The 22,303-nt window shown below is 44.7% G+C and overlaps 1 protein-coding gene across 1 annotated transcript in view; it reads right to left on the bottom strand.

Moving 5' to 3' along the window:
• Habp4 (hyaluronan binding protein 4) overlaps positions 1 to 22,000 on the bottom strand; it is a 28,896-nt gene extending 6,896 nt beyond the window's left edge. Inside the window, exons 1-6 of the mRNA XM_028891684.2 lie at positions 21,559 to 22,000; positions 13,398 to 13,557; positions 9,610 to 9,771; positions 8,994 to 9,062; positions 6,997 to 7,080; positions 894 to 1,065 (exon numbers count right to left, since the gene is read on the bottom strand). Of these exons, the coding sequence (XP_028747517.1) occupies positions 894 to 1,065; positions 6,997 to 7,080; positions 8,994 to 9,062; positions 9,610 to 9,771; positions 13,398 to 13,557; positions 21,559 to 21,901 (990 nt within the window). The 5' untranslated portion in view covers positions 21,902 to 22,000. The remainder of the gene's footprint in view (positions 1 to 893; positions 1,066 to 6,996; positions 7,081 to 8,993; positions 9,063 to 9,609; positions 9,772 to 13,397; positions 13,558 to 21,558) is intronic.
• Positions 22,001 to 22,303: the final 303 nt, after the last annotated feature.

Here is a 22,303-nt window from a genome sequence, read left to right on the forward strand (position 1 = left end):
TAGGTTCACCAAGAGACCCTGTCTCAAAAAACAAAGTAGAGAGTGATAGACACATGAGCAAGTGACACACACACACACACAGAGCTAGACAGAAAACATGAAGAATAAGGCCTGCACAACACGTAATGACAATGCCCTCAGCACAGATGGTGCAGCGTGGTGCTGACCATGCCATCATCAATGTAGGAGTTTCTCAGCAGTTTCTAGAGCTAGACAAAGGGAGGGAGCAGTGCTGTTAAAATACTGTAACAAAGGGGTCACAGAATACAGGTTCCCAGGTACTGCGTCAACTGATCAGCTGACCCAATGCAATGCTCACCATGAATGAGACTGGAAGATAAGGACCGTGGTGGTGCACACCTCTAATCCTGGCCCTCAGGACGCTGAAGGAGGAGGATGGAGAATGTGAGGCCAGACCAGGCTACATACTAAAGACTTTGTCTAAAACGAAACAACTGGAGAGGATGGCAATCTAATCATCAAAATACAAAGTCAGTAACCTTTGAAATGGCTGCTCTGTGCCTCTCTCACTAAGAGACCTTGGCACTTGTGTCTTTCTGGCTTACTTTCAAGGCTAGCAGAGAATGTACAGTATTCAGCTGTCAACACACCAAGTTCTATTCCTTTTTATCATCCTTGATGATGCTTAAGCAGAAACAAGAATGCCAAGTGGAAGGCTAGCAAGATGGCTAAGAGGGTACCAACCCTGATGACTTCAGTTCTACTTCTGAGAACCGCAAGTTATCCTCTCACCTCCACATGCACACCACCCACATACAATATATATATTTTTTTTTGCAGTGGGGGGTGGGGGGGATAGTAGCAAGGTTCTGTTTTCACATCCAATGAGAGAGGTCTACTTTGGTGCAGATTCCCCCGAAACAGAGGCTTACATCGTCTCTGTATCTGGACTTGTGAATCACCACTGCCTTGGAAGGAACTGTGGACTCTGGCTTCCGGATGTTGAACTCAGGCTTTGGTCTGGTTTGCTCTTGAAGGTTTTTCCACTCATCTAAGGTCATCTCTTGGACTTGATTTTCCTCTTCTACCTCCAACTCAGGAACTCTGTACATTACAACAAAGAAATTTTTTGGCCAATGGGACCAAATGTCTACCAAAAAAAGGTTATACTTTTGTAGCACTGTATCAGGAATATAAGGTTAAAAGTAATCATGGAGTCACATCTTCTGGGTTTTATCTTTACCATCCTATTCTATCCTTCACTGCAAACAGTAGTCTGTGAAAATGATGTTATCACCCCATGTCATTTCCATCAGTTACACCATCGTGCACCTTTCCTGAAGGCAGATGGACAGACAATATGATATTTGGGGAAGAAAATAAGATATGCTGTGGACACAAAGTCATAGGAAACCAGTCTTAAAACAATGGGTCACAAATGTACATTTTGATAAATATCCCCCTCAGTTGGTTCTAAAAGCAATCGAATATTATTTCAGACTCTCTCTAGGCCCATGCTCCAAACCCTGTTCCTCATTATGCCAAACTATTTTTGATCACATTATACGTATTGGTTTTCTTATGGACCTCATTATATTTCATGCTTACTTCCACATTTGTCCGATAACTTCATCATGAGAACCCGTTGAAAACTTCATATTTTACTCTGTCCTATGACTCAGTTTTGAGTAAGGTTTTTTATTGTAGACTTTTTTGAAGTGTTGTGGGTGGAGCTCAGGGGCTCGCATGTGTTGAACAAGAACAAGTGTTCTATCTCCATCCTAGCTAACAGTTTAAAATGTTTAAAAGCAGGCTAGGAGGTGGCTTGCTCTGGAAGCACAAAGACCCAAGTCCAAATCCCCATCACCTACAGCACCAGTTCCAGGGCATCTTGTGCCCTCTTCTGGCTTCCAAAGGAAGTGCATGCACATACACATGCAGGCAAAATAGACACATTAAAGACTTTCCAAATGTCCAGTATCATTAGTCATCAGAGAAGGCCGGCTCGGACCACAAGCAGTTACACCATTCCACACCTGACAGGACAGCTGGTGTCAAAAAGGCACTTTGGGCTGGAGATGGTTCATCAGTTGAGAGCACCCAGGGCTCTTGCAGAGGACCTGGTTGGGGTCTTAGCATTCACTTGGTGACTCACAACTAGCTGCAGCTTGATTCAGGGGACCCAAGGCACTTTTCTGGACCCCATGGGCACCAGGGACTTATGTAGTATACATACATACATTCATGTAGGCAGGCAAAGCACTCACACATACAAAAATAACTATTTTTTTAAAAAAGAAAAAAGGTGGGGGCTGGAGAGTCGGCTCTGAGGTTAAGAACACTGACTATTCTTAAGGAAGACCCGGGTTTAATTCCCAGCACCCACATGGTGGCTCACAACTGTTTGTAATTATAGTTCCAAGGGACTGGACACCCTCACACAGGCAAAAATACCAATGCATATAAAATAAATAAAAATTTTAAAAAAGAAAGAAAAAAGGTGTCTTTAAAGGCATTTAACAAGTGTTTACAAGGATGTCAAAAATTGGAGCCCAGGTATATTGCTGAGGGAATGTGGTGTGTCAATTTAGAAAACAGTTGTGCCTCACCCAGCACTCGGGAGGCAGAGGCAGGCGGATCTCTATAAGTTTGAGGCCAGCCTGGTCTACATAGGGAGTTCCAGGACAGCCTACATAGAGAGAGCTTGTCTCAAAAAATTTTTTTCTAACAGAGCTCATATATGACCCAGTAATTTCACACCTGAGAGAAATGAGAGCATGCATCCATATCAGAACACAGACATGAATGTTCACAGTGATACTACACAGAGCAGCCTCAAACTAGAAACTACCCATGTGTCTATCATCTGACAAACAGATAAGCAAAATATGGGATTAAAAAAAATAAATAAAGGGCTGGAGGAATGGCTCAGAGGTTAAGAGTACTGACTGTTCTTCGAGAGGTCCTGAGTTCAACTCCCAGCAACCACATGGTGGCTCACAGCCATCTATAATGGGATCTGGTGCTCTCTTCTGGCCTGCAGGCAGAATACTATATACATAATAAATAAATCTTTTAAAAAAATAAAAATAAAATAAAGTCTGGGCATGGTGGCACATGCCTTCAATCCCAGCACTTGGAAGGGAAAGGCAGGTGGATTTCTAAGTTTGAGGTCAGCCTGGTCTCTAGAGTGGGTTCCAGGACAGACAGGGCTGTTACACAGAGAAACCCCGTCTTGAAAAAACAAAATTAATTAATACAGGTCATAACATGACAGAAATTTGGAAACATGATGAAAAGTTTCTCTTTTCTGTGTAAGGTTCCACTTCTCTGAGCTCTTCAAGAGAAGCAAACTCAGAGTCAAGGCGGTCAGAGTGGCAGATGCCCTCAAACATCAGAGCACTGTGATGAGGAACTCTTCAGCTGCTGCCATAAAGCAAGGCGAGGGAGAGTGCAATACACCAGTACACTGGCTCAGCTGGAAGAATAAGTATGTATTTCAGGTTGTGCTCTAAAACACTGGTGTACAGGACTTTAAGCTCTTCCATCAAGAAGTTCTAAGTCTAAGAGGTGAACGGAAAGTCCACTATGGCTTAATCCTGAAAGCCCCCACGTCAGATCAATCAGCCAGAGCTGCGAACGACACATTGCTGTGAGAGATTTCTGTGGTTTTGAAGTCTGACAGGGCCAAAGAAACAAGAGCTCCTCAACACTGGCCAACAACAGCTCTGTGGGGCAGCACCTGCAGTTCCCACAGCGGTTTCACATTCAGCCAGTCCGCACAGAGAGGCACAGTGGGCAGCCTTGCTCAGCCACCTCCGATGTTAGTCCACCTTATTTTGTCTAATCTAGGAATGCCACAGTGTCTTCATTCTGTCAGTGAGGATGATGAAGCTTGTTGGTTTTCAACCTTAGTGTACCCAAACATGCACAAACGTTTACTGCCTCAAACAATTTTTCCCTGAAGATTCCTACATAATTCACTTTCCCAGCTCATAGAAATTATACGTCTCTTTAGTTAGCACACTGTCTAAATAGGCACATTAACTATGAATCCTATTTTAAAAACACATTCTTAGTTGTTTTGAGCAGTAAATTCACAGCTGTCACAACTGTCAGTCACTGTCACTCTTGTAAGAAGCCAAGATGATACTTGTAGATACTTATATAGCAACCAAGTTCTGGGCTCCACTCTAGGTGCCCCCTCCCTCTCTTCCACTAGTGGATATGAACATAGCTGTGAACACAACACAATCTTCACAACTCCATGCTGTGGGCAGCTTTTTATCTCCATTTTACAAATGAGGGCAGATTAAATAACTTGATCAAACTGGCTCAGTCTACTCTGGCAGCCGAAGGTTGTATAAAGGAGAGCCAGCAGCAGGGTGGACAGCAAGAATTCAGCAAACACACAAGCAAGCAAGCTTACAATTGCCAGTGAGGTGAGGATAAGGTATATTCAGAAACATGAAGTAGGGGCCACAAAATGAATCCCAGGAAGGCAAAAGATTAGTCAAACTTGAGGGTCCCAGAGGGGCCAGGCCATGCAGGACTGTGCACGTCAGGGTAAGAGCAGAGTAGGACCAGGAAGCCACTGGAGAGGGTCTTAAGGGGTCAGAGGACATGATACTCGGCATGCTAGTGTAAGAGCCACTCTGGTGCAGATCAGAATGCAGAGGCCGTCAGAAGCTGCAGCAACAACCAGACAACAGAAGCTCAGGCTATGCTGGTGACAGAGATGGTGAACAGTTAGAGGCAGAGTGAAGCCTGCATTTGGGGGTGGGAGAGGACTGAAAACAGGACTTCCAAGGGAGACTTCTAAGCTTTCATTTGTGGAAGTTGATGAGTGATAATGCTGTTCCAGAAGACAGAGACACCTGGTGAGGCCAGACGTTCGTGCAGAAGCAAGCATTTCAGTCCTGCTGAACATGCAAAGCAAGGGGGATGCTGGGGAAGGTATGCAGCAGACAGATACACATACCTCATATTGATGGATGAAGCCAAAGATCTGTATTCTGGTGTCAACACACACATGACAATTTAAGCAGCAGACTTAAAGATCCCATAAAGACTCAGAAAAGGAGAAGAGGCCTGAGGCAAAACCGTAATGAGTTGCAAAGGAGATGTTCAAGGCAGAGGGAAAACAGAGCACAGTGAGCCAATGAGCCAGAGAGCCACCCGAGCTGAAATCAACATAGATCCAGAATGAAATGGCATTAAGCCTGGAGACCCTGGGGAAGTACTCAGAGGGTAACGACAACAGGAGGCAGGTCCAGAGTTTAAAGAACAGGAGTGGAAATGAGCATGGCACAGTGCAGGGTCAAGAGGAGACAGACTTCAGTATGAGAGTGCACACATAAACTGTCCAGAAGACCAGAGCTGGGGAGGAAGAAGGGAACAAACCGACAGTTTGAGGAAACCAGTGGGAACAGACTCAAAACTATGAGAGGTGGGAGAAGAGATGGCACTGTGTTCTGCCACGAGGAAAAGAGGCTCAGGGCATATCTTTGAGAATGGGAAGACCACCGACTTCCCATCTAGGGCACTGCATTTCTCTGAGGTGTGGCAGCTACTGGAAAGCACTGTCGAGGCTTTGAAGAATCCATGACATTGAGATGCTGGAGTATTGACTGTTCATCTCCGAGTTCTAGCAATCGGCGTGTCACAGAGGGCTGGTGAGATGGCTCAGTGGGGAAGGTGCTTGTCACACAAGCCTAGCAACCTGGAATTGACCCCTGGAATTCACATAAAGGAGGAAGGAGAGAACCAACTCTACAGAGTTCTTCTCTGACCTCCAAATGCACATACGATGCATACACACATAGTAATGGTAAAAATAAAACCAAACCAAACAAGAACAAAAACCTTTCAAAGGTTCCAGTTACCCTGCCCTGTGACTTGCTTGGCTGTGGATTCCGGGAGGGAGAAGGCTGAATGAGGAGTAGTCTAGGAGACAGGAGGATCCTAAGAATTCAGTGGCCAGCACCCTGGCTCATTCACAGGGAAAGGAGGCTTAAAGCTTCAGTGTGCTATGTATGGACCAGAGACCCAGTCTTCATGGGAGACAAGGAAGACAAGAGAATAAAGGGACAAAAGCAAGAAGAGGTCGGGGCAGAGGGACCACACTCGAATTTCATCTATTCTCATTCTTAAAAAACCTATCAGATTACTTAAAGTAACTAGTTTGATCATTATGCATTAACAAACAAGATCAACCCAGTATGATATAAGAAGTGGCTCAGCTTTTAAAACCATTAAGACAGGGGCTGGAGAGATGGCTAAGAGGTGAAAAGCGCTGGCTGCTCTTCCAGAGGTCCTGAGTTCAATTCCCAGCACCCACATGGTGGCTCACAGCCATCCGTTGCCCTCTTCTGGTCTACAAGCATACATGCAGGCAGAACACTTACAAACATTAGCAGAAAAGGCTGGAGAGACGGCTCAGTGGTTAAGTGTGCTTGCTCCAGCCAGGTGTGGTGTGTGCACCCTTAACCCCAGCACTAGGGGCAGAGGCAAGCGGAGCTCTGAGTTCAAGGCCAGCCTGGTCTGCATACTGAGTTATAGTACGCCAGGGCTACATAGAGAGACAGTCTTCTTTTTTTTTTTTTTTTAGAGTACTTGTAGTGAAAACATGAAGACCAGAGTATGAATGTCCAACACCCACATAAAAAGCCAGGCTTAGCTGGGTATGCATATAAACCCCAGCACTGTGGAGTAGAGACAGGAGGATCCTAAGAGTTCACTGGCTGGTCAGCTTAGCTGAGATGGTGCGCTTTCATTTTTTGGGGACCCTGCCTCAAGGTAATAAAGTACAAAACCAGGAGGAGGACATCTGGTACCCGGGTCTGGCCTCCATGTTCACACAAGCACTCCTACACACACACACACACACACACACACACACACACACACACAAACCCGCTGGCAGGACTTTGTGCTAAATAAACATAATGTTCAATCTTAGAGAGAGAAAGAGACAATGAATCGTTAATAATCATTAGAAAAGATAACCCATAAGCATAAGAAGCAGCTGCCTACTTGGCTAGAGACTCCTCATCCAGGGTGCCCTGGGACTCCTCCATCATTGAGATCTCTTCCATGGGTGCAGGTTGCTCTGTGTCACTGAAAAGCAGCAAGAACATTCATCACACAATCTGTCATGCTCACCAATGCCCTCGTCTAGTTAAGTCCAAGGAAACACAATTTACGCCTTGTTTCTTAAGGGGATGCCCTTGAAGGGACTACATCCACATCACAGTGAAAGAAAGTAGTATGGGTTGCTTAAAAATACATTATTTCCCACTTGAGAGGCAGAGGCAGGAGAATCTCTGAGTTCAAGGCCAGCCTGGTCTACAAAGCAAGTTCCAAGACAGCCAGGACTACAAAGAGAAACCCTGTCTTGAAAACAAAAACAAAGAAGTTAAAAGTTATTTCCGAAATGTCAAAGATAAATATAAATGTCCATGAATGCTCTAAAATTAAGAACAGACATTTATTTTAAAAAAAAAAAAAAGATCAGGAAAAAAAATCCAAACTCTGGAGAATTATACTAGAGAATCAGCTTTTTTTTTTTTTTAACACTTTTTATATTATTTTATTTTTGAGAAAAAGTCTGTGTATCCCTGAGTGGCTTAGAAATCACTGTGTAGACCAGGTTAGCCTCAAACTCACATATAAATCTACCTGCCTCTGCAATGCTTCCTCCCTCCAAGTGCTGAGATCTAAGGTATATGCTACCAAGTCTGGCAAGAATTCCAACTTTTGGGGGTTAGAGAGATGGTTCAGTGGTTAGGAGCATTGGCAGCTCTTCCAGAGGTCCTGAGTTCAATACCTAGAAACCACATGGTGGCTCACAGCCATCTATAATGGGATCTGATGCCCTCTTCTGACATGCAGGTGTACGTGCAGATAGAGCACAATATACATAAAATAAATAAATCCCCAAAAATTATATAAAAAAAGGATTCCAACTTTCAACTTTTTTAAGGCTTATTTTCTGTGTGTGTGTGTGTGTGTGTGTGTGTGTGTGTGTGTCTGTATGCCTGTATATGTACCAAGTGGGTGCAGTGCCCACTGAAGATAGAAGAGGGATTCAACGCTCCTGAAACTCAAGTCCCTTTTAAGAGCAGCAAGTACTCAATTTGAGACAAGGCTTCATGTTTACCAGGCTTTCTTTGAACTCATTATACTGCTGAAGATAACCTTGAACTTCAGAACCTGGGATTACAGGCATTCACCACCACTCCCAGTTTAAACAGTGCTGGGGGTCAAGCCCAGAGTGCTGTGCATACTAGGCAAGTACTCTTCTAACTGAGCCACATGTTCAGACCCTGCAAAGAACTATACCAAATAAAGATCTGTAAGAACTTTGGAAGCTCATAGAAAAATAAAGTACAGGTTGGGTGTAATGCATATGTCTATAACCCCAGCACTTGGGAAGCTGAGACAGAAGGATTAATGACAATCTGGGCCAAATAGTGAGACCCTATCTCAAATATAAAAAAAAAAAAAAAAAAAAAAAAATTCATTCTGAGATGTGCAAGTGTGCCACACCATATGCTTAAAATATATGAACATATATGTGGCCACCTGTCAGGTATAACTTAGCTAAGATAAAATAATAGACCTTTGGGGGTCAGGTATGGTGGCATATGCTTTTGATTGGGAGGCAGAGGTAGGATGATCTCTGTAAATTCTGAACCAGCCTGGTCTATATAATGAGTTCCAGGCCATCCAGGGCTATATGGTGAGACTCTGTCTCAAATAAATAAAGTAACTAAATAAACAGACCTTTAAAACACAGTTTTTAGTCTAAATAAACATAACTATGTTTTAAAAAGCTTTCTCCTGATTCAGTCAATCCCAGGCGTACACACACACACACACACACACACACACACACACACACGCTCTAAACAACAATCCAAATCAACCTCTACTTGACAAACAGAACCAGAGAGAACATAGTTTTTAAAAAGCCACGGTTCTGAGACTCCCATTCCTGCAGGCTCTCAGAACACATCCTTATACCTTACCTAGTGTCTTTACCTGATCCCCAGGGGCGAACACCACAGCCACCCATGCTGTCCTCCATTCTGTTTGCTCTGAAGAAACAAAGAATAGTCATATTAACTTGAGGTGGAGTCTGCTCCTCATCAGTCTCCCAATCAGAAAGCAATGCCCCAGAGTGCATACTGCTCTTACAAAGGACCTGAGTTTAATCTCCAGTACCTACATCAGACAGCACCAGGGAATCTGACATTGTTTCCTGGCTCTGTCACAGTGCACTCATGAATGGGGCAGCCCACCCACACAACACACACACAGATACACATAATGTCCCCCCTCCCCCAGACAGTGTTTCTCTATGTAACATTCCTGGCTATCCTGGAACTCGCTTTGTGGACCAGGCTGGCCTCGAACTCACTGAGATCCGCCTGCCTCTGCCTCCAAATGCTGGGATTAAAGGTGTGCACCACCACCGCCCAGCTAAGATACACATAATCTTTAAAAAAAAAAAGCAAATCTTTAAAAGAATAAAATCCTGCCCCCACAGGAATGACAGACAGCACACTCATAGACAGACCAGCACAGCTGGTCATCAACAGACACACAATCTAAAGTGGAAATGGCATAGGCAAAGGAGCTTACACTTTATCATTGCTACTGTATCTTTCAAAATCTCGTTTCCCTCTTTGGTCAAAGGAGTCAAAAACTCTGTTCCCAGGACCACCTCGGCCTCTGCTCCTCAGGCCTCCTCTGGGGCCTCCACGTCCTCTCGGTGGTCTGTCTCGATCAAACCTGTCAACTGGTCTAGGAAAAGACAGGTATAATGAAAAGTGGTGAAATGGACTTAAAAGATCTGAAACCTTTTTGAGAAAAACACACAAACTTTAGAAGGCAGTTATGGCTATAGTCTATCAGAAAGCATGGTGGCTTGACTAAACTGATAGTTAACCACTGAACACACTGACCCTGGTACTGCTCTGAGCACGCACTTACACATAGCATTTTAATTCTCACAACCAAGTCTGGTATATAGAGCTGCTGTTAAAGAGATGGGAATTTGCCCAAGGTCACATGGGTACCAGGTAGGGAGCACAGGTTCTGGTTCTCAACTGGTGAGGGCATGGCTTTCACTCTGTAGATCCAGTTTCCTCATTTATATACAATGATTGTGCTAATGTGAAGGTTCTTTCCTGTCTTGGTATTAAACATTTAATGAGGAATATTTTGTGTAAGAAAAATGCTTCAACTTTAAATATTGTCCCTCCAAATCTCTCTTCTAAACACACAGCCAGAAGGTGGTATTTGGAGCTGAAATCTTTAACATACTGAACCTTCTTCTACCCTGTGACCATGACAGTAAAGACTTTGGTGTGTCTTAAGATTTATTTTATTTATTTTGAGACAAGGTTTCACTGTGTTAACAGCCTTGGCTTTCCTGAAACTAGCTCTATAGACCAGGCTGGCCTCAAACTCAGAGATCCGCCTGCCTCTGCCTCCCAAGTGCTGGGATTAAAGGCATGCGCCACCACTACACAGTGCTTATTTTATTTTTATTTATGTGTATGCCTGTGTGAATCTATATCTATACAAACATCCCTGTGTGTGCTCTTGGAGGCCAGAACAGGGCATCGGATCCCCTAGAGCTGGAGTTACACTGCCTGGTAAGTGTGCTCACAAACTCAGTTCCTCTGGAAGAACAGCAAGTGCTCTTACCTGCCAAACCTAATAAGTCTATGTTCAGAGGGTTCAATTAAGTTCATTAAGAGGCCTAAGGAAAAGCTTCTGCTTCGCTGAAAGGAATATCTGCATCCCAGATCCACACACACCAACATGACTGTTCTCTGCATCTGATCCTGGTTCGGTCAACTCCTCACACATAGGATATCGCTTCTGAAGGAAAACATGTGTTCTGACTGTACAACATCCTTGTCAACTAGCTGAGACCAGAGTCACTCCAACTCTGGATATCTGTTTTCCATCTGTAAGTTGAAAGGGCTGAATTTAGACTCTTTTAAGATAAAAAAAAAATTATAATTCTGTCTAGTAACATGAATCAAGAAACATGAATCAAGAAATTCAAATAAGCAAAAATCAACCTGGATTACAGCCCAGTTTGCAGAATATGCCATGGAGATGCTATCTACCACAGATAAGTGACAAAGCAAACTGACAGGTAGTTAGGACAGTGGTTTGTCACCTGGCCCCAATTTTGTCTGTTTTTATACCATCTCTATTCATCCAATTTTGTACTAAAGCCAGAGGCAGATATAGGTCACCTGCCTGAGAGTCACAGCTTTACAACCTCAACTGGCACTCTAATTCCAGGACTCTACTGAGGAAATGTCTTACACAGATCAAAAGCTGCTTCTGCTCCCAAGCATCATTTATAAAGCCTAATGCTGAGCCAAGCACAGGCCTAGTAGCACTAAGCAAGTGGTAACAAATGATTCATCCAAATAATAGGTCACAAGACAGCCACTAAGTGCAGTATGCAATAACACATCATGTGGAATTAACACACAACTGAAAACACTGAGCAAACACTGCTGATCATCACATGGGAAACCCTCATAATATGTCAAGAAGAAATGAAAGGGTATGGCATGGTCAGCATGTATGCATTACCATCTGTGGTTGAATGAGAATGGCCCCCATAGGGTCATATGTTTGAATGCTTGGTTTTTAGTTGGTGGTGGAACTGTTTGGGAAGGACCAGAGGTATGGGAAGAATTAGAAGGTGTGGTTTTGTTGAAGGAGGTGTGTGTCATGGGGGATGGGCTTTGAGTTTTCAAAAGCCCTCACTAGTCAATTGCTGCCTCAGTTAGTTTGATCTCTGCCTTGTGGTTACAGATCAGATGTGAGCTCTCAGCTACTGCTCCAGAACCATGCCTGCCTGCCTGCCTGCCTGCTGCCATGCTCCCTGACATGATGGTTAAAGACTCACACTCTGAAACTTTAAGACCCCAATTAAATGCTTGTTTTTTTTTTTTCATAAGTTGCCTTGATCATGATAACTCATCACAGCAATAGAAAAATAACTAATGGGGCTAGAGAGATGGCTCAGCAGTTAAGAGCACTGACTGCTCTGCTCTTAGGACCTGGGTTCAATTCCCAGTATCCACATAGCAGCTCACAACTATCTGTAACTCCTCTTCCAGGGGATCCAACACCCTCACACAGACACAGATGAAGGCAAATCACCAATGTACATAAAATACAAATAAAATTTTTTAAAAAGAGTAAATTTTTAAAAAAAAAAAAAAGAAAGAAAGAAAAATAACTAAGACTCTACTTTACCACCTTGGTAGATTAACAGATGGGAAAATAGGGGCTGGAGAGATGGCTCAGAGGTTAAGAGCACCGACTGCTCTTCCAGAGGTCCTGAGTTCAATTCCCAGCAACCACATGGTGGCTCACAACCATCTGTAATGAGATCTGGCGCCCTCTTCTGTATACATAATAAATAAATAAATCTTTAAAAAAAAAAAAAAAAAAAAGATGGGAAAATAGGCCAAAGCCCGAAAGGTGGTCATCTCAGACGGCAAGATGGGTGGGTATTTACTGGTTTTGTTTTTTCACATTTATTGTTTGTTTGTTTGTGCATGAACACACATGCACCACAGTGTACATGAGGAGGTCATGGGACAACTGCTAAACTCACTGTAATTATATCCCTACGCCCAAAATTAGTTTCCTAATCTAACTTCAAAAGAATTTTTAACCTGTTCAACATACTTTGTGTGTATGTGTGTGCGTGTGTTTTGTTGTTGTTGTTGTTTTAACATGAGGGTTTTCAGGGGTCAGAGAGATGGTTCAGTGGTTAAGAGCACTGGCTCCTCTTCCAAATGACCTGGGCTTGATTTCCAGTACCTACATGGTGGCTCACAACCATCTGTAACTCTAGATCCAGGGGAGCTGATTCCAGAGTTCACATACATACACACAGGACAAATCCACAAACATAAAATAAAAAATTTAAAAAGGCCTTTCATATGTAACCCAAATACTCCTTCTGTGCTTTGAACTTTGTGCATGGTAGGCAAGAGCTCAAACACTGAGCTACACCCCAAGCCCCCATTTTTTTTTCAAGACAGGGTTTCTCTGTGTATCCCTGGCTGTTCTGGAACGCTCTCTGTAGACCAGTCTGGCCTCGAACTCACAGAGATCTGCCTGCCTCTGCTTCCCGAGTGCTGGGATTAAAGGTGTGTGCCATCACCTGGCCACAATTAATTGTTAATTGTACAATCATTTCCTGAACTAAGATATAGGTAAATGGAAGATCCTTCATGTTCTACAGAAGGCAACATGACTTGAGACTTACCTTGGCAAATTATTCGTAGGACTGCCACCACAGAAATGTCACAAAGCCTAGTAGTTATCTGGCAATCTCTGGGGCCCCGGCCACCCTAACCAAGGACTGAGGTACATACTTTTCATCTGTAAACTTCTCCGCTGTCCAGTCTGCCTGCCTCTCAGTGTCATCGAGTCGATGTTCCCTGTAGGACCTCCGCTCTGCTCTATCAGACACGTCTGTCCCCCGGCTGCCGTTCCATCCCTGCTGCTCCCCTCTTCTAGGAGTCCGCTTCTGGCCTGCCAGGAGAACCACAGCAAAGCTGGAACACAGCATCCACAGCAGTACGGTATGGGGTGGGCACGAGGTGTAGAGTTTTCTACCAGAAATCAGTCACTAGTGAGTGTTTCTGAGAGAAACAGTCTACCACTGCCTCCTCTGCTAACTATCAATAAACGTCACCAAGTCCTAGAAGTGACAGGGTTAACCCATACAAACTACAAATTTACAGGATGTTACCATGGAGCCTAGGCCAGCCTTGAACTGATCCTCTTGCCTTAGGTGTGTGTCATCACGCTTAGCTAGTTTGACATTTTTTCAGTGCCTCTGTGACTGCTATTAGGTATCTTTTACTGGATGGATGGCATTTCACAAGCACAGCTTTACCAAGTCGTAGTGATAAAGACCCATCTAAGGAAATCAAAGGATAAAAACCCTGCACCTCAGACTACACTTTTAGAATCCATCTGCAGCTGAACTTGGTGGCCCATGCCTTTAATCCCAGCACTCAGGAGGCAGAGGCAGGTGGATCTCTGAGAGAGTTCTAGGACAGCCAGGACTAACAGAGAAATCCTGTCTTGAAAAACTAAACAAAAACCAAAAAACCAAAACAAAACAAAAAAGAATCCTAGCTGCAAACAAACTAAGGGCAACTAGTGTCTGTCTTCTGACAAAAAGGTGAGTGTTTGCTTTTAACACAGAGGTATGCATGATTATTTAGTTTCTTGCTTTTTGATATGATTCATATGTGACAATACTCATATCATACATATTCCCTTACCCATTTAAGAGGCAGCCAGTACTCAAATAGGGTGTCTTTTTGTTTACTAAGAACCCATCACCCAGCTGGAGCAGGGGCTGCCATTTTCTCTCCCCTCTCCTTTTTGGTTTTTCAAGACAGGGTTTCTCTGTGTAGCCCTAGCTGTCCTGGAAGATGCTCTGTAGACCAGAGATCCACCTGCCTCTGCCTTCCGAGTGCTAGGATTAAAGGTGTGCTCTACCACTGGCCAGCCCTGTTCTCTACATTTTATGCTTAGCTTTTTAAATCCATGAGTTTGAAGCTATCTAACTTCTAGTGATGTTATGCAGAGCTTCACCACTTCTTAGGTCCTAAAACAGTATGTGCAACTTCTGTTCTAATGGCTTTTACTTTTCTTAGTAGAAATTATTCTTCCCATTGATTATATAGCTATAAAAGGTTTAATTTCTTCAAATAGGTACATTTTTAACTGTTAAATTTCTCTCATAGACAACATATATATGCATATTTGTATATATAGGTATATACACATATACTCTTAGGAAATACAGGCATATGTGTATTTTCACAGTAGCATTTACTACCTAAGCTTTAAAGTCTAGCACTTGTATATATTATCAGTTCTTAGTTTGAATCAAAAATTATGTGCTGTGGATATTGCTCTGTATAAATAAAACACTGATTAGACAGTAGCTAGGCAGGAAGTATAGGCAGGACAAGCAGAGAAGAGAATGCTGGGAAGTGGAAGGCTGAGGCGGAGAGACACTGCCAGTTACCACCATGACAAGCAGCATGTGAAGATGCCGGTAAGCCATGAGCCACGTGGCAAGGTATAGATTTATAGAAATGGGTTAATTTAAGATAAAAGAACAGTTAGCAAGAAGCCTGCCACGGCCGTACAGTTTGTAAATAATATAAGCGTCTGAGTGATTATTTTATAAGTGGGTTGTCAGACTGCGGAGTTGGCCAGACTGGAGTGAAGCCCTCCAGCTACAATTATGTCTGTGATATTCCTAACATGAAACTGTAAAGTAGTTGGTTTTTTTTGTTTTGTTTTTTTTTTTGTTTTTAAGATCTATTTATTATGTATAGTGTTCTGTCTGCATGTATGCCTGCAGGCCAGAAGAGGGCACCAGATCTCATTACAGATGGTTGTGAGCCACCATGTGGTTGCTGGGAGTTGAACTCAGGACCTCTGGAAGAGCAGTTGGTGCTCTTAACCTCTGAGCCATCTCTCCAGCCCCGTAAAGTAGTTTTTTAGTGTGAAAAATTACACCACAAACCTAAGCTCAATCTGTCTCTGTCTCTTTGAGACAGGATTTCACTGTGTAACCCTGGCTGGCCTGGAACTTCCTATGTACACCAGGCTGGCCTCAAATTCACAAGCAATCTACTTGCCTCATAGTGCTCGGATTAAAGATGAGCACTATCATGCCAGGAAGCCTAATGTTTTCAATGTCCCATGACCAGAAATATTTAAAAACAATTTGCATCACTCAGTGAGTTCACAATCTGAGTTTGTTATATGCTTAGAACACTAAAAGACATAATAGAGCTTTTATTAGAAAAATTTACATTACCAAGAAATCAAAATTGGGTGCTGGAGAGATGGCTCAGTGGGCAAAGTACAAATATGAGGCCCACAGTTCAGATACCAGAACCTAGAGAAAAGCCAAGGGTGATGGAGTATGCCTGTAGCACCAATACTGGGGAGGCAGAGAAATTCCTTAGCCAGCTAGTATAGATACATAGTGAGTTCTGGGTTTATTGAAAGGCTATGTCTCAGGCAGTGGTGGCACACAGAGGCAGGTGGATCTCTGTGAGTTCAAGGCCAGCCTGGTCTATAAAGAGAGTCCCAGGACAGCCAAGGCTACACGGAGAAACCTGGGCTCAAAAAAAAGGATGAAAGGAAGGGAGGGAAGGAGGGAGCGAGGGAGGGAGGGAGGGAGGGAAGAAAGAGAGAGAGAGAAAGAGAGAGAGAGAGAGAGAGAGAGAGAGAGAGAGAGAGAGAGAGAAAGAGAAAGAGAGAAAGAAAGAAAAAGAAATAAAGAAAAGACCATGTTTTTAGGGGGCTGATGAAATGGCTCAGCGGTTGGGAGCACTTACTGCTCTTCCAGAGGACCTGGGTTCAATTCCCAGCACCCACATGGCAACTCACAACTGTCTGTAACTCCAATTTCAAGGAATCCGACACCTCACACAGACATATATGCAAGCAAAACACCAATGCACATACAATAAAGTCATTAAAAATTTTTTTTTTAAGTTGGGCAGTGGTGGTGCCCAATCTCAGCACTTGGGAGGCAGAGCCAGGGAAATGTCTGTGAGTTCCAGGCCAGCCTAGTCTACAGAGCAAGATCCAGGACAGGCACCAAAACTACACAGAGACAGAAACCCTGTCTCAAAAAAAAAAAAAAAAAAAAAAATTAAGACTTGGTTTCAAAAAAATAAGGTGAAAAGTAACAAAAGATACCCAATATTGACCTCTTGCTTCCATATGAGCACTCATGTGGAAGAGATGATCCACTATATCTAAGGCTAAGGGAACATTACAGAAGATTTGGAAAGATAAGCCAGAGGACCATGATATCTGCTGCAAGACAGTATCTTCTAGACATGACAGGGATGCTGTAACCATGCAATCTACACAGGAACTGCATAGTGACACCAGTTGACATACCAGTGTGGATGGGGACATCTCATAAAGCCTCACTCCTAGATGAACAACTATAGGTACTCAATGGACTCTGAGAATCCGTTTTCTCCAGGGACAAGCCGCCTTGATAGGTTATTCAATCCCAAGTGGCCAACCCTAAATATATGCACATTTGAGCAACTAGTAGAGTGTGTGTGTGTGTGTGTGTGTGTGTGTGTGTGTGTGTGTGTGTATGATATAGAAGAGGTCATGGATTTGAGAGGGTTGTAGAGGCACAGGAAGAGTTGGAAGGAGAAGAAAGGAAAATATGTAAATATGGCACTCATGTGGAATTCTCAAAAATTTTAAGTCTAAAAAATTGGAAGAGGTGTTTGAAATATAAGGGATAAATTATCATCATTAAAACTAACAAGCTGAAAAATGTAGGTCTACCCATGACACTCCATCCTCAGCACTCATCCCTACTTTCCTTCAGTATAAAAAGAACCATTAGAACTAGAGAATGAATCAGCAGTTAAGAGGATTGGCTGTGCTCACAGAGGACCCAGTTTGGTTCCCAGCACACACAGAATAGCTCAAAACTAGTCTCCAACTGCAGTTCTGAGGATCTGAAGCCCTCTTCTGGCCTCTGCAGCCATCAGACAGGCATGCGGTACACATACACACATGCAGGCAAACACTTGCACACATCAAATAAAAATGTATTTTAAAAAAGAGAGCTAATGGGGCTGGAGAGATGGTTCAGTAGTTAAGCACACTTGTGGCTCTGGCCGAGGACCTGAGTTCAGTTCCCAGCACCCACATGGTGGCTCAGAGCTATTTGTAACTCCAGTTCTGGGAATCTGATACCCTCTTCTGGCCTCTGTGGGCACGGTATGCATGTATACCATATATATACATACATGCAGGAAAACATGCTTACACATAAAAAAAACTTTCTTTTTAAGAAAAGAACTACTATTTTAGTCAGATTCTGATTTCCTACTTGCAACTCATTTTTTTTTAACTGTGTATCTCTGTTCAGCTACAGAATTGCTGAAGTGCTTATTCTCACTTCTTTCTGCTTCCTCTTAGTTATTTCCAATTGTATCAATTAAATAAAGTCTCTTCCAGGGTCCCTGTGTATAAACTGAAACTATTAAATGTAATTCATTATAATAATTATGAGTACCTTGCAAACAATGCATTTTTCTAAAACCCCAAAAAAGGGTAATCAGAGATTTCTAGTCCCCTACAACTTGGTTCTAGGAGACCAAGATGCAACTGGACCTAGCTTGCTTCTCTGTGCTGAATCAGGCAATGCAGATGCTCCATTTCTCTAACCCTTTCCAATAAAGAGCTGGCTCATAGGGTCTGATCACTTGTTAAACTAAAGCCTGGAGTAAACAGAATTTTTACAGTAAATTTTAAACAGTAAAATTTACAGTAAGACTTCCTGTAAGACAAAACTGAATCCTGGCTTATCCATCACAACCCTGAAATCTATGAAAACAAGGATGGAGGCTGGGCGGTGGTGGCGCACGCCTTTAATCCCAGCACTCGGGAGGCAGAGCCGGGTGGATTGCTGTGAGTTTGAGGCCAGCCTGGGCTACCAAGTGAGCTCCAGGAAAGGCGCAAAACTACACAGAGAAACCCTGTCTCGAAAAACCAAAAAAAAAAAAAAAAACAAGGATGGAACAACTAATGAGTCAAGAATGAATTTACTGGGCAAGGCTCACAGATAAGAATGCTAAAAAAAATCTATATTTCTATGGGGAAAACAATGACTGCCACATCGTTTTGAGATCAGTGACTGGTTCTATTGCACAGCAAATGTGTCTGTCTTCACTACACATGCACTCAGGACATTCAACGCTTAAATTGTTTTCCTTTTTCTTTTTTTTTCCAAGACAGGGTTTCTTTGTGTAGCCTTGGCTGTCCCAGAAGTAGTTCTGTAGACCAGGCTGGCCTGGAGCTCACAGCGATCTGCCTGCCTCTGCCTCCTGAGTGCTGGTAGATTAAATGCATGTGCCACCACTGCCTGGCTAAGTTTAATTTTTTTTTTTTTTTTTTTGAGTGCAGAAAAGCATGGTCTTTTGTGTTAATTAGTGATAATGACACTTATAGCCACTCTTTGCAGCCCATCAGATACATTTAAAACAGGAGCTACAGGCATGGAAATCATGCACACTTGAAAAAAGAATTCTCATTACGAAATTTCCATCCTAACAACATCAACTAGGTCTCAAAAGCCAGAATGCCTAGACTGTGAAGTGACAGGAAAAATAAAGTTCTAAGTATACTAGCTTACAGCTCTCAGTGAGAGCAGGTTACAAAAAAAGAAACAGCAGTGTACCTGTGTGCATGCATGTATGTATGTATGTATGTGCCAGTGTGCAGCTGGATCCAGAAGCCAGAGGTAAACCCTGGGTGTTCACACCTTACTTTCTGAGACCAGGCCTCTCTCTGGGAGTTGGGAATTCAGGTAGGGATGGAACATGAGGTCCTCATGTTTTCAAGACAAACATTTTGCAGATTGACCTATCTTCCCAGACCCACACTGTGTTTTCATTATGTAAATATATGTACATAAATGCATAGTGCTAGTCATAATAAAAGTAAGGGACCCTTTTTCTAACTTCATACATTTTTGAGATTGTTTGAAATCTCTGTAACAAGAGGGGAGGTTGTTGGGGGGAGGTATGAGCTCAGTGGTAAATCACTTGCCAACATGTATGAAACACTGGATTCATCATAACAAAAATATTTTTAATTTTAAAAAGGCTAAAAATCAACATTTTAGCTGGGTATGGTGGTGCATGCCTTTAATCTCAGTACTTGGGAGTCAGAGGCAGGCGTCTGTCTATAAGTTCGGTCTACAACTCAAGTTCCAGGACAGCAAGAGCTGTTACACAGAGAAATCCTGTCTCAAACAAACCAACAACATATCAACATTTTAACTGGTACTCTTCAGGGGCTAGTGTATTTTCACTTGATAAAAAAGTAATAGGTAAAATAGCCTTTCTCCCTTCCATTTTTCTAAATACGTTTAAGAGAAACACATGATCCATACATAAGGTACAGTATGATGCATTTCAATAATTTTTAAAGATTTATTTATTACGTATACAGTGTTCTACCTGCATGTTAGAAGAGGGCATCAAATCTCCTTATAGATGGTTGCAAGCCACCATGTGGTTGCTAGGAATTGAACTGAGGACCTCTGGAAGAAAGTCAGTGCTCTTAACCTCTGAGCCATCTCTCCAGCTCTTCATTTCAATTTTAAAAGGAGTCCTACACCCACTAAGGTATCCATCTTTATTGTAATAATTTCCTGATTCTCAAGCAATGTCTCAAATTAACTTTACAGATAAAGGTAAACATTACCTAGCCAAAGCCTCAAACCTAAAGCTATAAGTGGGGCAGACAGTTTTTCTCAAGCAAGGACAAGCAATAATGCCCATATAAACACCTGCCTACTCTATGGTCAAACTACACTCTAACCTCAACAGCCCTTCTTGCCAACCTTAATGTCACAGTCTTTTTATGGAGAAAACAGGGTAAGCAGGAGGCGAGAGCTTTGCTGCAAAAGCCTTGACGCAGTTCGGGTGACAGCCACGAAGTCTGAAGCGGCCTCTCGTGCAGACAGCACACCCAGCGGGGGGTTGGCTCTTCTGCTAACCAGAAAGGGTAACTTTGAACATTCTGATTGCAAAGGTTAAAGCCGGTTCTCCGTTAAAAACAGTATTCAATCAATCACAGTTACACTCCCCACCTGTATACACTATTTGTTCCACCTGCAGTCGATGCCACAGAAGCCACGATATGGGGAAAGAGAAAAGGGATAAGGCGCAGAGGAGCGGGACCCCAAGTCCACCCCACTCACCCGGGGCTCAGGTTTGCCGTCCCGCGGCTCCCGCACCCTCGAGTGCCCAGGCCTCCCTGAATGTCGAGGCCTAGAGTCTGGGATCCCTGAGGGTTTCAACTGCGTGTCGCCTATGGAGTTGAATCCTGCAGAGGCCCGTGGGGAGGATAAAGGATGCAGCCAGGGACAGGCTGTCAGTGCCCGGCCCCTCCAACCAACCAGGACCGCCAGGTCTCCCGTGCTCACCCCCGGGCCTTCTTGTCCATCAGGAACCTCCAGCTCAGCCCACTCCACGCCCGACCCGGAACGGGTCCACAGGGACAAGGAGCCTCCCATCCCTCCTCGTAGACAGGGACCCTAGGAGTGTGACCAAGGGCCCTCTGTCCATCAAGATTCACGGCTCTGCTTACTCTCCCCCAACTAGGATGAGCCCACTGGGAGTAAGACCCTGGCCCTTATACCGAGACAGGGTGACCCAGGAAAGTGGCCACCCAGGAGGGTGGCCCTGGAGGGTCATGATCCTGCAAGAGTGGCTCCCGGGAGGGTGACCCCGAGGAATTTGACTCTGAGAGGGTGACCCTGTAGGATAACCCCTGGGAGGGTTATTAGGGTGATTACTCTGGAGGGGGGCTCCCGGAAGTGTGGCCTCAGGCCCTGAGCCCATCAGGACTCCCAGCTCTGACTTGACTCGCCCACGCGGGACCAGTCCCCGCGAACCGAGTCTAGCAGCGGGAGGGGTGACCTGGGTGCCCACGGCGTACCTGGCGGCTGCGGGCCCCCAGGGCTGTCCGGCTGCTGTGCGCCCGACGCCGCGAGGCTCTTGCGCTCCTTCTGCGACTCCCTGCGGCCGGCCGCGCCGGGTCTGAATCCTGAGGCCACAGCCGGGCTCCGGCCGCCGCGGTGCCCGGCCCCGCTGGCCGCCGCCGCCGCCTCGTCGCGCCGCTTGCGCTGCAGCTGGCGCCGGTGCTCGGCCTCGCGCAGGATGTCGAATGGGTCCGACTCGTCGTCCAGCAGCTGGTGGAAGCGGTTGGCCACGACGCAGCCGAACGTCTCCTGCATCGCGGCGCCCGCGGCGGCCACCGGGCTCCCCAGGGCCCCCTTCATGCCGCCGCCGCTGCGGGCGCCGCGGGCAGCCTAGGCCAGCGAGGCTCAGCGAAGCCGCGGGCGAGGACCCATGCTGCAGCCGCCGCCGTGCTCCCGGCCCGCGGTCGGCCCCGCCCCGCCAGAGCGCGCCAGCCAATCAGCGCTCGCAGACACGCCCTCCGGCCCCGGCGCGCACGACGGTCCAATGGGCGGTCGCTGTCTGTGACGTCACGCCCCACCTTATCCTCCCCTCCCCCCATGGCCTGTGGGCGTGGTGGGATGGGACTGGGGCGGAGCTACCACGAGAGGCAGCAGGCGTTAGCGCATCTCTGTTTGCGCCTGTTGCTACATCGCTGCACTTCACCTAGATGACCTAATACTAGCCCTTCAGCGGCCTGCTTGTTTTGGGGGAGCGCTGCAGAC

The sequence above is a fragment of the Peromyscus leucopus genome, chromosome 5 (assembly GCF_004664715.2).
Source record: "Peromyscus leucopus breed LL Stock chromosome 5, UCI_PerLeu_2.1, whole genome shotgun sequence".
NCBI lineage: Eukaryota > Metazoa > Chordata > Mammalia > Rodentia > Cricetidae > Peromyscus > Peromyscus leucopus.